The sequence below is a fragment of the Gobio gobio genome, assembly GCF_949357685.1.
Source record: "Gobio gobio genome assembly, chromosome: 17".
In the NCBI taxonomy this organism is placed as follows: domain Eukaryota; kingdom Metazoa; phylum Chordata; class Actinopteri; order Cypriniformes; family Gobionidae; genus Gobio; species Gobio gobio.
The window spans coordinates 18,968,110-18,983,572 of NC_137110.1; the positions used below are offsets into that span (position 1 = coordinate 18,968,110).

General features: G+C 37.7%; 1 protein-coding gene across 2 annotated transcripts; it reads left to right on the top strand.

The window, feature by feature from the left end:
* The first annotated feature begins 373 nt into the window (after positions 1-373).
* mier1a (mesoderm induction early response 1a, transcriptional regulator) lies at positions 374-14,516 on the top strand. 2 transcript variants are annotated; one of them, XM_079841799.1, is made up of 13 exons: positions 374-450; positions 899-926; positions 1,165-1,316; positions 1,420-1,554; positions 1,644-1,776; positions 3,008-3,063; positions 3,168-3,240; positions 7,261-7,412; positions 7,494-7,575; positions 9,246-9,340; positions 9,500-9,627; positions 9,753-9,883; positions 13,278-14,516. In XM_079841799.1, exons 1-13 carry the CDS (start codon positions 442-444, stop codon positions 13,523-13,525), a joined length of 1,422 nt encoding a protein of 473 aa, XP_079697925.1. In that variant the 5' UTR covers positions 374-441; the 3' UTR covers positions 13,526-14,516. The 2 variants fall into 2 exon arrangements, with proteins under 2 accessions (XP_079697925.1, XP_079697926.1); XM_079841800.1 differs by having other exon boundaries at positions 9,581-9,627.
* The last annotated feature ends 947 nt before the right edge of the window (positions 14,517-15,463 follow it).

The window sequence follows — 15,463 nt, forward strand, 5'->3', positions numbered from 1 at the left end:
AAATGCTAATTCTCTTCCAGTTTTTAGTTCTTCAAACTGGCTGCTTATGTGATTTCAAGAAACAAGCATTCACTATGTGCCCTGATCCATGTAAAATAAAATTATTTTGAACCTTTCCCCCCTCCAAATAACTGAATTAAAATAAACAATTGTATTATTGAAATGAATTATAAAAATAAATGAAAACAATTTTCACGAGGGAAAAAATACTGAACACATCTTTAAAAGTTGAAACTTTAAAACTGACTCCAGCTCTAATGTAATAGGTGGATTCTCAAAAGTTAGTTCTTGATTACATTTTTTTTTTTAATTTTCATCTTTCAACTTTGCGCAGTGTCTGTCGTGACGAGACTTTTATTTTGTATACAATACAATAATAGTGCAGCTCTGCTCACGGAGTGGACATTTACTATCGCTGGCTTCACAGAACCAACAACAACTATGGCGGAGGTAAGATACACATTAAATCAAATTATATTAAATAACGCACTTAAGCGGGCAACGCAGCCTTTTAATAAATGTAACTTTATTTAAAAATTTTAAGCGTTTCAACAATGAAGTGGTTTTTGATTTAACATGTAGCCCTGAATAGTTAGCAAACATGTTAAGGCGCCCAATTTGAATGTGTTAGCAGCTAGCCGCTAACTTGTTGCCTGTGCGCCAAAACTCACGTCCAGCTTTGTCCTCTGTGGTTTTATTTAGGAAAACGAACACTAATTAATCAGTTATAACCAAGTCTATCCTGTTATTTCGACTCCCCTTCTTTTACACAAGGTTATATGTGATTTAGCTTCTTTGCTTCTGACTGTAGATAATATTTCATAATCAGGGCTTTTGTTCTTAAAGGTTTACTTTATATAATAATAGGCCTGAAAATGTCATATTATTCTCTTTTCAGCCCTCCCTAAGTGGTTCTGTCTCTGAAGGTAAAGATTTCAGTCTTTTTTAAATTTATTTTTTACTAGCAATAAAACAATTCATGTAGGATGCATCAAAGCCCACGCTTATATTAATGTATAGTAGTATATAATATCAATATGTATACTTTTGATATAGTGAATTTATTTATTTTTATATAAATTATATAGTTTGTAGTGTAGCGCATATATACACACATATTGTATTAATATATCATAGATAAGTATATGTCTGTGATTTAAACAGGAGCAGATCCAGTGGTGCAGGATGAGGACAGGGACTTTGATCCTTCAGCAGACATGCTCGTACATGACTTTGATGATGAGCGGACTCTGGAAGAGGAGGAAAAGCTGGAGGAAGAGACCAAATTCAGTAACGAAATTGATGACCTAACTCGAGTATGGGCCACCTGTTATTTTCCATGTGATGAAACTAAAATAACCATCATAGATTAAATAACCTTCATAGGTCTCAATTCATCATTTAACTATGGTTTTGTAGGAGGGTGAGATGCCCATTGAGGAGCTTCTGAAATTATATGGCTACGGCACTGGTGGGTCTCCAGAGGAAGAAGATGAGGATGTTCAAGAGGAGGATTCTTCAGATAATACTTGCAGCAGCCATAGTAAACTCAAAGTAAAGATCTATCTGAAAAACAGCTAATGTAGTCAATAGTATGTTTTTGTGTTAATAAACGTAAATCCATTCACTGCCATGGATTTCAGGAGGAGGAAACGCGGGAGCTTTCTGATCAAGAGGATGAGTATGTGCAGTCGTCCAGTGATGGCCCTCCGTCTCGCAGTGTGTCTCACAGGACAGCTCAACTTCTTTACCCTCGGCCATCCAATTACTTTGCAGGTATGATTATAAAAATATTACACATTAAATTGCATATATCAAGCTCATTTTATACAATAAATTAAATGGCATGTAGAGCTGAAGTATAAGCTGTCATGTTATAAAATGTTTTTAGGGAGGTTTTAGATATAGTTAGTACATACAGGGTTCCTATGCAGTCTGGTAATTTCCAGATCTGTATAAGTATGGGAAAAAGAAAACCATTGTGTTTCCATCCTATTGCCCCTATTCAGTTTTCTAAAATTAATAATTTCTGAAAATAAATGTATCATACAAGTAAATATCATTAGGGTTTGCTATACATACACACGCTACTATTCAGTTTATTGCCATGGATGTGTGACAGTTTAGAGACATTTATAGGCCTGGTTTCACAGACAGCACTTAGATTAAGCCTTAGTTCAATTAGGACATTGAATGAGCTTTTTAAAATGTGCCTTAGAAAAACACTACTGGTGCATCTTGAGACAAAACAATAGTGCTGACATATTTTAAGATTTATAAGTTGTTTTTAGTTAAAACCGCTCAAACATGCATTTTAGTCTGGGACTAGCTTAAGCATTGTCTGTGAAACCAGGGGATAATGTTAACAAAATGTATCAAGGTTTCCTCAAAACTAATAAACAGCACTGTTTTCTAGTCAAGTCAACATTAATATCTACATTAATATTAATAATCAGAAATGTTTACCGAGCAATAAATCGCATTAGAATGATTGTTGAAGAATCAAACAGAAGACTGGAGTATTGGATGCAGAAAAATCAGCTTTACATTTGAAAGTATATTAAAATTGTAATAATATTCACGTTATTACTGTTTTTAATGTATTTTTTGATAAAGGCAGCCTTGTTGAGAATAAAGTGAATTCTTTCAGAAACATTAACTAAATTGACTGACCTAAAGCATATATTGTTTCTTATATAAATTATTTCAAATGTAAGAAATTTACACTTACACAGTTGTTTATTGACTTATTCTTAGTAGAACCAGCAGGTGGTGTTACAGATTCAGAGTCTAAATCGGGTTGTCCAAACTCTGTTCTGCAGTTTTGCTCCAACTTGCCTCAACACACCTGTCTGGAAGTTTCTAGTATGCCCAGTAAGACCTTGATTAGCTGTCCAGATGTGTTTAATTGGGGTTGGAGCTGAACTCTGCAGGACAGCGGCCCTCCAGGAGAAGGATTGGACCCTTGGTCTAACTAGATACAGTTGATTCACTTCGTATTTTACAGGGTATGAGGAAGAATCTGAAGATGATGATTATGTTCTATCTGAAGATTGGAAAAAGGTGAATTTTTTTATGTTTTAGATTTTCTCTCAAATGTTCTTTTTTTTTCCCTCTCGTTTAAATGGATTTTAGACATTTGGATTATTCCCCTCTGTCATTCATAGGAGATCATGGTTGGTTCAATGTATCAAGCTGAGACTCCCATTGGCCTGTCTAAATATGAGGACAATGAAAAAGGTAACAGAACTGAAGGATATGCTGATGTGGATGTTCTCAGGGTTTTTCCTGGGTCAAAAATGGTCTTCGGTGGTGGCTGACAGACATGGTCATCCATACACACACACACGCACGCACAGTAAAAAAGTACCCTACCCGCGTGATCTGCAAGCGCAATACTGACAATACATTTTAAATAAATTCAAAGAAAGTTTGTAACTTTTGCTTATCTTATTTTGATCCCACATGAAAAAATACTGTAGTATATTATAGTAAAATTACTCTAGTAAATACCAGAGCCATATAGAGAGAGAGTTGCGACAACTCCATAGACTCCAATGGAACGTTTTTTTTTACAGCAATGGCGGCTCGCGGAGACTCTCAATAGTTCCCGGAAGTAGCAGCCGCGCCATAGAGTTACAGCAGAACAGACCGTTTGTGATGCACTTTTAAAAGGGAAGACGTATAATCAGTAAGATTTTAAATTATCAGCACATTTTAATCAAAATAACTTGTACATTAAAGCCTGCTTGTGTAGATTATTCATCATTAAAAAAATATATATTTTAAAGGGTAACTAAACCCCTGCTCAGAGCTTAACTCCACCCACTGGCAATTTTCAAAAAATGCTGGAAAAGTGGGCAGAGCCCGGCGGACACAGAGGGGACAAACCGAGGGCGGGGCTGAGCGGAGGGCGTGCACCTGAGACCCGCAGTGACGGATTGATTGACAGCTGTCAGACTCGCGAGTCGCAAAGATGGAGAATGACTGGAGTGACGCCAGCTTTGCAACAGAGCGGTCATTTCTCTTACCTTCACCTGAAGTGGAGGAGGGTGGATTGTCTGTAACAGACACAAACCCGGAGCCTTATCAATGCGAGCCGCTGCTCAAACTGCGTTAACTCCCGATGCCGACGATGCTAGTGAAGCAGCCGCGCAAGAGAACTGACCTAATCTATCTGCGTCCGCGGCAACCACTTGCGTGTCAGGGTTTGAAAGCGCGTCTCATGTATGAAAATGATCTGTACACATGACGGGCGGCAATAATATCGCAAGAAAAGCCTGACGTGTACTGACAACTGCATTATTCAACCGTATTTTCTTCAATACAATGTTAAAGCAAGTGTCAAGTGAGTTTCATTCATAATGTTTACTTCATGTAATATGACAGTTCATACTGGAGTGAAGCCGTTCTCATCATGTGATTGGGGGAAACAGTTCTGAGGGCGTGGTGAGCTCGCGCCAGGGGCGCGGATAGTGAGCCGTTGGAGGTACCATCCTACGTCACGATTTACCACAACGTCCAATAGGAAAATTCAACTGCAGTAGACACCGTTCAACCTTAAGAGGGCAGCACTTTGGCGGTTTTACACCATATTTTATAGAATTAAAACACTTTATACTCAAATGTCAAAACATTTACTCGAATCAATGAACAGCATTAATAAAGCCCCAGTATTACAGATCATTAACTAAAAAAAGTTGGTTTAGGGTTTAGTTACCCTTTAAAAACAACATCGCTGTAACTACATACTCATGCTACATACACATGTCGATGTGTAATAAAATTATTGAAAATTAATGCATTTATTGACTATTATTTACCAAAAATCGCAGTTCTGTCACTGTGACTATCAATTTGAATTGCCCGTCAAAGCACTTCCTGGAACTATTCGAGGTCTACATGAATCACGTGACTATCAAGCGTTTTGAACTTCCGTTGTCGCAACTCTCTCTCTCTATGGCTCTGGTAAATACTATAGTGTTTTTGAACCGTACTATACTTACTACAGTAAATTAACAAAGTGTAGTAAATACTATAATATACTATAGTATTTTTTCATGTGGGATACTTTGATGTTTGTTTTTGTTCCTCATTTTTACACTATTTACTGATAATTGTTTTGGTATATAATCATATCAATAGGGTTGGGCATCGTTTTGATTTGAACGATTCTGATTCCGATTCCGATTCTTAGTTTCGATTACGGTTCTTTTCGATTCTCGATTCCGATTCTTTGAGGGGTGGAGTCACAACATGTCACAGGCTCATTTCACAGAGGAAAATTGTATTTTGATTCAATAATGAGTTTTAGTTTTGGGACTTTCTCCGCTGGCATTTTCATTTGCTTTGCTGCAAAGGTGAATGGAGTTTCACACGAGTCCCGGTTTAACAATAGCATTAACAGCAGTCATATTAGGACGGCTATACGTTATAGAAAAGACGAGAATCGCGTTTTTTTCTATTGAGCTTTATTTCTCAAAATGGTGTGTGTGTGTGTGTGTGTGTGTGTGTGTGTGTGTGTGTGTGTGTGTGTGTGTGTGCGCGTGCGCGTGCGCGTGTGCTTATCCTGGTTGCAATGACAACAGTGCGAGTTATTATAGTAGGCATGAGCACCGGCGGCTGCTGACGGCTCATAGTGTACACAGAGGAGCGCGCTCAGAATAACGACCGAGCTCAGTGTTTTGACTGAATAATACGGTTTCTTTCTCGCAAAACCTTATAGTGTGCCCCCTGAACACTTTCCATATGGCGCGCGTCTCCCTGTATCGTTGTTTATTTTTTGTAATGTTTTAGCTGATCGCCATCACTGCCATAATAGGAAGGAGCGCGTGCAGGAACAGTATTTTAAATGTCATAGGACATAGGGCACTGGGACAACATCAGGGTAAGTAAAAGAAGGCTTTATTTTCATTTCAGGGTGAACTATCCCTTTAATAACGTTGGTTAGCGCAGGGTTGCCCGAGGAGGACAGACCTGCGCAGCATTTCAAACACGCTACACTCGTTCATTTATACACCACATATTTGTAGTACATCCTCCCGTGCAAGAAATAAGTTTGTCATATGTGTTGCACTGTGCCGACCCAGGCGTTTTTTTTTTAAGTGAAATAAAGCCACACTTTTGAGCGCCGCTTACCGTGCTCCGTGGCTGCAACAGAACAAACGGGCGCGGCAAGCACTTCCGAAAACTTGCACGTTTGGAACCGATGATCGGAATCGAAAACAACATTTCTAAACGATTCCAATGGCACCGTTATTTTTTAAACGGTTCCAAGTTGGAACCGGTTCTCGATGCCCAACCCTACATATCAATATTAAAAAGTAGTAATAAAAAAAATGAACAAATAGCCAAATAGCATTTTCTGCCATATACAATTTCATAAAATGATCAGCTAGCTAACAACAACTTTGTTCTGGGTTCACCTCACTCCAGTCTAAACTAAGTGATGTATAGGCTATTTATTTTACTACACATTATGAACATAAATAAGCTCAAAGACTGTGGATAATTAAAACTAACTCTTACACCCACTCTTGCTAAATTGTGTAAGCACACTTGTGTTCTCATTTCAGATGTATTCAGAGTAAATGATTAAACTGATTCATTAGTTCAGTGTTGGACAGATCAGTTGTTCTTACCTATGGTTCTAACCAGTCGTTAAAATGATTCGGTTCAAAGGAGTCATTAGGTGGCGAATCGGCATCAGCAGACGCGTTGTGTGCGAATCCCGTCTGTTAGAACATCGCGAAAGATTTGTCAACACACAGAAAACACTTCATAACCGTTCATAATCGAATAGGATTTGTTTCCCGTTTATTGAAAGTATGGTTTATGTCAGCTGGTCAGAGAATCAGTCAATGTTTTTTGAGCGCATTTCACACCCAGCGGTAATGAAAGGAAAGCATCGTCTGATAGCGCCACGTGCAACATGGATTCGGTCTTCCGACCTTTTGATTTTGATTAACGTAATATGTGAAATATTAGAAAGCTAAGAATGCTTATTTTGAAGACCGAGAGCGTGCGAGCGCGGGAGGAGCTTTGATCGTTCTCTCTGACACTCAGTTACAAGCGCAGCATCTATTCTACATCATTCATAAATCACAATAACTCATCAAATAAAGCTTTGGCGGGACAAAAATTTGTTTTGGCGACCGCCAAAAAATTTTCAATGTAGGAAAAACCCTGGTTCTGTGTATACATTTAATATATATGTGTATATAGTTTTTCCTCATTCTTTTCTCCTAATTTCTAATTTAGTTTATGAGAATGACGATCAGCTTTTGTGGAATCCCGAGTTACTTCCAGAGGAAAAGGTTGTAGAGTTTTTAGCCGAGGCCTCTAAACGCAGCGTAGAAGAGGCTGGTGTCCATGCCATTCCTGAAGGATCTCACGTCAAAGACAATGAACAGGCAGGTCACCATCTAGTCGCATATTCCCTTAAATCATATTGCGGATGCCTTTTGACAGCAATTTATTTGATTATATTTCAGGCTCTTTATGAATTGTTTAAATGCAACTTTGATGCAGAAGAAGCTTTAAGAAGATTGAAATTTAATGTGAAATCTGCCAAAGGTGAGTATTTGTTTACAATAGTCAAGCCTTGTTGAGATAAAAGCATGGATCATCATGGATTCAAAGTCCTTAAAAGAAATACATTATTTTACTTTAGCTAGTACTCAGATATTTAAAAAAAACTGGTCTTAATCTGTTTGTCAAATTTACTAGTGGTTTCACACACAACGACAAATGTCTACAATTTGAGCAAAGGGAGCAAGCAGCTTCTGAAGATTTTAAAACTATAATCTCAGTTTTGCCTTCATTGAGGTGAATACAATTTAGGGACATCCAGGCCTTTACATCCGTTAGACAAGCCAACAGGGTGTACAAAACCAGTGTTATTTGATCCCAGGGGCAGATAGATTTGGGTATTGTCAGCGTAGCAATGAAAGGAGATGCCGTGTTTCCTAAAACTCGACCCAAGGGGGAGCATGTACAAGGAGAATAAAATCAGAGCAAGAATAGAACCTTGAGGGAAAACTTTTACCAGAGCTGTTTCTGTGGAATGGTATTTAATAAAACCTGATTGGAACATTTAAAAAATCTGTTTTTTGTTCAGAAAGCTCTGTAGTTCGTGAAACACCATTTTCTCTAAGATTTTAGACAAAAGAAAGATTTGAGACTGGCATGGTTCATGTCATCTGGTACCGTTGCCGTTTCAAAGCAGTTGTTCATAATCTTTTGAACAGTAGGTCGTCCAATCACCTCAAAAAGTTATTTTAAAAAAACCCATGGGGGAAGAACATCATGGGGGGGGGTCAACACTCAAATAACAGTAATATCTTGTAAAGCATGCAGTGTTACAGGTTCAGACTGACGAATTTTAGAAGAATAAGAGGAAGAGATATTTGACCTAATATCCCTTATCTTGTCCATAAAAAAAGAGCATCCCTAATTAACATGATCTAGCAACGCTAGAACTGATATTTTGTGTGTGTGCGTGTGGCTCCAGCGCAATCCTCTTGAATTGTCTCCTTATAACAGCGGAAACAACTTAAAATACAAAACTGTAAAGGGTTTACTTTCATTTGTATACACTCAATAAAAACAAAACATTGTGCTTTTGTAAAATAAAGAAAACAATCAGCAGGGCGTGGACCCAAGAAAAACAAATTTTGGTATTTTTAGTGGGTCACAGACGCTTATCCATTCTAATTTAGTCGGTTAATGATTGTTTAACGAGCGTCGCTTGGGAAAAAAAACTAAATGAACTTTTCTGTAAATGGAAATTTACCTTGGATTGCAAAATTATTTGTTGTCCATTTCAGGTTATTATAAGCTTATGTTCAAACAAACATTTTGACTTCTAATATAAATTTTTATAATGTCGATTCAATTAATCTTAAGGATTCTTGAATAATATGTACATGGGGGCTTTTTGCAGCAACTGTTGATATGTGATTTATTTGACTAATTATTAAACAATTAATTGGATGAGAAATATTTTAATCTATGAATGACTTTACTAAAAAACTATTTGGCTTTTGCATGATTTTGATTTGTAACAACAGCAGGTTGTTAAAACTAGTGATGTTTTTCAGAATGTTATTTTGGGGAATCTAAAAAGGTACCAGCTTAAGCGCAAGAAGCATCCAAGCCTGTGATAAAGAAGCTCTCAGCATGTCAGTCATGTCAATCTCTGAATGTGTCACCTTAACTCAAATCTCTCTCTCTCTCTCCCTCAGAGGAAATGTCAGTTTGGACGGAAGAGGAGTGTCGAGGTTTTGAACAAGGACTGAAAGCCTACGGGAAAGATTTCAGCTCAGTACAAGCAAACAAGGTTAGTGTTTAGTCACATTCCTCGTTTCAATTTGCATGGATGGAATATGACTACTGTTGTACAGTTTTTACTGTTCGATTAGTGAATAATTTAGAGTGATCAGTTGGTGTTGTTTTTATTGTTCACATAGGTGATTGTTACTTAATTAAAATTTTCCAGGTGAGAGCTAGATCTGTAGGGGATTGTGTGGCCTTTTATTACATGTGGAAGAAATCTGAGCGTTATGATTTCTTTGCACAGCAAACCAAGCTTGGGAAAAGAAAGTACAGCCTTCGTCCTGGTGTCTTGTAAGTCAGCCGTCAGTACCATGTGGCACATTAAAGGTCACAAGTCCTCTAATTAAACTCTTGTGTGCATAGAATCAGATGCAGTGTAAGGTCATATCCTGTCTGGTGTTTGTTTGGCATTACAGGGATTATATGGAGCATATTTTGGATGAGAGGGAGAGCTCTGAGTCCAGTGGATCTTCGCTTCCACCTCCCACCACTTCAAACGACAGCAAACGCCCATCAGAGCCAGAGAGTGACTCGAACGCTCAGAACGGTCAGGCTCACCAGACTTTTCAGTGTCACATGATCATTCAGAAATCATTCCAATTAGCTGATTTGGTTTCTTATATAACTTTTCTTACTATTGTCAATGTTAAAAACGTCATATTTTTGTAGAAACTGATAAATGTTTCAGTTTGTACTTTGTGTAACAAGGACACCTTAAAATAGTGTAATTATACTAATAAGTTGGGCTGTAACGGTACACGTATTCGTACTGAACCGTTTCGGTACAGGGCTTTCGGTACGGTGCACGTGTGTCTTGCATGTTTTACGTGCGGAACATGCGTCAATCAGAGTTCCCACATGAACATATTAAGTTTTCTGTCCATTTTATCACGAAATTCAAATGATAAATCCTGTCCTGCCAGCACCAGTTTGATGCAAACGCAGCGCGCAACGTTTTTTACAATTTTTTTATGAGAACTGGCAGAAGGCAGTGACAGCGCCGGGAGAATTTTCAGCCAAAAAAAGGTCCAAAAGGACCAAATCTGAGGTGTGATCATATTTTGGCTTTTTACAGAAGTCCCGAGGGAAACTTAATCGAGTATGGTCACCCTGTCTGCAGAACATGCAAAAAGAAAGTCGCTGCTATAGGGGCTAACACTTCAAATCTGTGAACTCAAGGCAAGTGGACTTGGGGTGTCATCTATGGGGTGTGCCATAACATACCGTCCAAGATAATACTGGTATACATTTTTACATAATAAAAAAGTGTCATATCGCGATATCAATGATATAGCGACGAGAACGCATTTACGTTCCCTAGCACTCACAACAACAACACCTGTCAGAGTACACACAAAGAGCAGCATGTCAGCCTCCAATAAAGACTTGGTTCCTAAAAAGGGAGTTACTTGGTTACAAGAGGTCAGCTCTCTTGACAACTGACTAAATATTGACAACTTAAAGCTGTTATTGATGTTTGCAGCGCAATATTTGACCAGAAGGGTAACATTGACAGTTATTTTTGTCAGTTAGATCTAACGTTAGCATTCTGCCTCCTTTGAATCAGACACAGAGATAAAGTAGTGCGTAAGGTTACATTTATCTGAATGAATGGATTATAGCATTTATTTGGATTAATTATCGAGAGCGAGAGAGAGATTCTTACCTGTGTGACTGTGTCTGTTCAGCGTCTCTCTTAACAAAGATGTGAGTTTATCACTGAAAAATAGCGATGTAACCATCGTTGCTGAGAAATATAATGTAGTGATCCAGTAACTTAGCTATTTTATTGCTAAAAGTTGCGGGGTGGCGTTAATAACAAGTTTCTGTGCTCATGAATGTGCAGCGCGATCTCTGCTCTCTGAATGAGAGTGACACGTGCGTGTGTGTGTGTGTGTGTGTGCGCGCGCACTTCAATAGCCCCGTTTACATGCACACTTTTATGTCATTCCGATTAAAATAATTCCGATTGAACGATTCTGTGGACAGTTTACACAAGACGTTATCTAAACCAATCTGGTGTTGCTGTAAGAAACACCTTAGAGAAATAAATTTGTCTGTCAGGCGCAGTTGAAGTAGAAAGTGCCTGGGACAAACTCTGTCAGGTGAGATGGCGTAGCCAGGCTATGTCTGTGTCATTATTCCAACATTGTCTTCATAACTCTTTACGAAATAAAAAGTTTAACACTTCATAAAAATTTAACTTTCCTCTCATCAACATTATAACATATTTTTATTCCGATTGAGGTGTTTATACAGCCTTTTCATTTGGACTTTCGGACTTTTAAACCGATTACAGTGATCCGTGTAAACGCACCTGAAATGAAAACGGCGCATTTATATAGAACAAGGATTCATGGAACAGGACTTGGAACTACCTCCTGTGCATTTAAACGATTTTATTGCACACCTTCCAGCCAATCAGAATCAAATATTCAGACAGACCATGGCATAAATGACTTTAGTTATTGTTCATCTAAAATGTTATGGTTTTGTTTGCACTAATAAATGCTGCTGCCTACTGGCTACAATAACCAATTTTTCTATATCGTCATAAATATCGTTATCGCAAATATTCTTGAAATATCGTGATATAATTTTGAGGCTATATCGCCCACCCCTACAATCGTCCAGACAAGATGATCACAAGAAGTTATAGAAGTATTAATAGTAAAGTTCTCTGATTTAATTTTCAATACAATCAAAAACTAAGACGCAAGTTACATTTGAATGCAACGTCAACGAGAGGCGTCCGTTGATATGTGGATGTGCGTTGTTATAATGCGTTGCTATTGACGATGGTCATTATAAGGAAGGAAATCCCACACAATACAATCTTGCTTAAAAAAGTACATAGAGCTGCTTGTTTTCTTTGTTGTTGTGCATCTGTTCATTTTGATCACTTTCATCTTATTTGAACAAAACTGTGATATATTAATAATTGTGATAATTTGGGTCACTATAATCGTGATATGAAATTTGCATACCGTTACTACCCTAGTTAAGAATACATTACAATTTACTGAAACATGTATCATATGTCGTGTAATCCCTCAAATAGAGTTTCAACGGCGGAAAGACGTCAATAAAACAGCTTGTAAACAGCTTGTAAACAATGTCACAGCATTACATTTACCTCAGGAGTCTACACAGCTGTTAGTTCACTAGAGAAATCAACTCTTTCGCTGAATATATGCATTATAAATTCATGATATTCTACTTAACCTGTTAGCGATGTCTTAATTATTTAATCTATGTTGAAATAAATCTGTCATGAAAATGACAGCCACTGTGTATAAATGATTATATTGCAACAACGAATTGGAGTAAAAACAATGTTATAATTAGATTTAGAAGTTAATGCAAAAATTGCCTTATGTGAAGTTTACATGTTTGCAAACAAAGTGTTATTTGAGTGTTGATTATCATATCTAAAAATAAATAGCAACTGAATTTAGGCTAATAGACTTAAAAGTGTAATACAAATAAATAAAGCTATTTAAAAATAAATATCTCGCCCCTGCTGTACTGAACCGCGACTTCAAAACCGAGGTACGTACTGAACCGTCAGTTGTGTACCGTTACACCCCTACTAATAAGTAATATTAATAAGTAACGTACTTACTATATGGTTAGGGTTTGGGGTTAGTTGCTTGTAGTTATTACTATAGTATGCATGCAATGTGTAATGACGAAGTCATTTTTCTCCAGAATTCAGTAACACTTTACAATAATATCAATGTACTGTGAACGAACATTAACAAAGGTAAATAAATGCAGTAAAAATATTTCTCATTGTTAGTTTGTTTGTTCTGCTCTTAGTATGCTTGGAGGACAATCCACAATCATTTTTTTTATGTTGGTTGTGTGCAACTGAGCAGTACAGCCAAAATATTTTGCGTATTTGTATTTAATAATAAAATGCCTTTTTGATTTCACAGGAGTAGGGAACCATTCCTACAAGGACCTTCTCTGCGTCAGAGATGAGACATCTCAGACAAACGGCTCTGCCATGCGTCCAGATATTTCCACTGCAAACACACCATCCCACTCTAACCCTGACACCAGCAGCCCAAGCACACAAATCATGGAGATCACAGTCAAACAGGAGGAAGATGAGCACTCTGAACGACCCCTGAAAAGGCTTAGGACTGACACAGACCCCCGCAATGAAGCAGACACCGTCTGACTCGCCAGCCAAAGCCCAGAAAAAAAGACTGAACTGTAGGCACAGAACTCCTGACCTCAGATGAGGGCTTGGTGCAGGGACATAGAATCTGTTTTTAGCATGAAGGTAGCCGAGATGCGTGTGTGAATTTCAGGGATTCAAATGAAGCACATTTATGTCCTTATTACTGCCACTGGCTCAGTTCATATGTTAAACACACATGGTAGACTGTCATATCAGCCACCGTCAACTCTGTAGCACTATTTATTAATGTAGATTATCAATGTTCTCATGCTTGCGCCGGGTTGTTTGAAAGAAATGTCTGACAGCCGACTGTATTTTATTGTGAAACTTCTCTCATTTGGTGTGCATAACATTGTTCTAGCTTTAAATGCACACTGTGGAAAAGCCCTCTTGATTTTATATGAAGAATAACACTGTAAATATTCCAAATCTAAAATTATGAAATGCATATTTTGTATTTGGGACATTTTGAATAATTCAACTGTAACATTCCATTACTTTCATTTCTGAATTTCCTATTTGACCAAAGTGAATGGTTGATATTGGTCTTTTAAAGCGTTTTCAGAAGATATTTCCTCTTTATATGAAATATTGTCTTATTTTTGTATTTGATAGCTATTTATTTTTTTTAATCAGATATTGGTGATGCATGAGGCCAGTATACAGAGTATATTTGTATAGGCTGGAGTAAGTAGTGTTGAATCCAAAAGGCAGGGCAGAAATGAATGGTGCTATTTATTCATTTTCTCACTGTGAGAATGTCGACCCATCCTTAAGATAACATTTTTTACTTTTTTTTTTTTCTAGGACCTTGGTTAGTCCTGTCAAAAATGGTAAAGGAAAATGGAATCTAGAGTTTGCATAAATTGGTTGTCATCCGTGTCTGCATAGCTCAGGAAACTAAGTACAGAAACATTATAGGGTGTGTCAAATAGCTGTCAGTTTCAATTAGTGAACCACTCATTCATTAAACTCAGACTATTTACCCAAATCGATGTTGTCTTTTGTGATTACTGAAGTAAATCTGATTTTGTCACTTCATTGCCTTCCCACATTTTTCAGAGTGGAGTGTATGCTGAAAAAAGCTATGAATGAGTTTTTAGTTTAAAGTACCCATATTCTCTAGGTTTTTTTTTCTTTCATAAAGGTCTAACTACGTTTACACCAAGCACATAAACTTTCTTTTAAACGTAATCGAATTGGTTATGTGGACATTTTGTTTGACTGTAAACTCATGGCTGTACAGCAGGTGTCAGTGTTGCTCTTATAACTGGAAACAAAATAGGCCTACCAGACGACGCAAAATTAATAGTGAACAATATTTTACTCACCTCATGTGGCTCCCAAACTATTTGAAGGTTGAATAACAAACGATTAACACTTTTAGACTTCCTCCAATTTTCTGTTCTGTTTGAGTAGACCTTGCATCCTAGAATACATTGTTTTCACTCCCCGTTTTCATTCACCCGTTTTTTTGGTTGTTGTCTCGAGCGAGCCACATATGAACCAATGAAATCAAGTTGTGTAGTTGAGGAACGAAGGCCTCGGCCTCCCGTCTATCAAGAGCAGAACAGAGGCTGAACATAAGTGTATGACCAGACCGCTAATGCAATGTTCCTGGAATACTAAACGCAGAGTTTACCGTTTGGCTTCACAAAAACATTGCAGCTTTGCTCTACACTACAGACGTGTCTGCTTGAGACTCTCTGGGGAACACTTGTTGGAGATCCCTCAGCTGCTGGCTCCCTCACACTGGAAGAGTAATTCACAAGAAAACAAGAGCCGACACACGTCTAAGATGTGAGACGTGAAGCGTAGGCTAAATGAACATAAACAAGGAAGAAGCGACAGTATTTCGAGATGAGATGTTTTAGGTGAGAAAAATTATACTATATTGGAGCAGTACAGCTAAAGTATACTGACTTATTTATTACT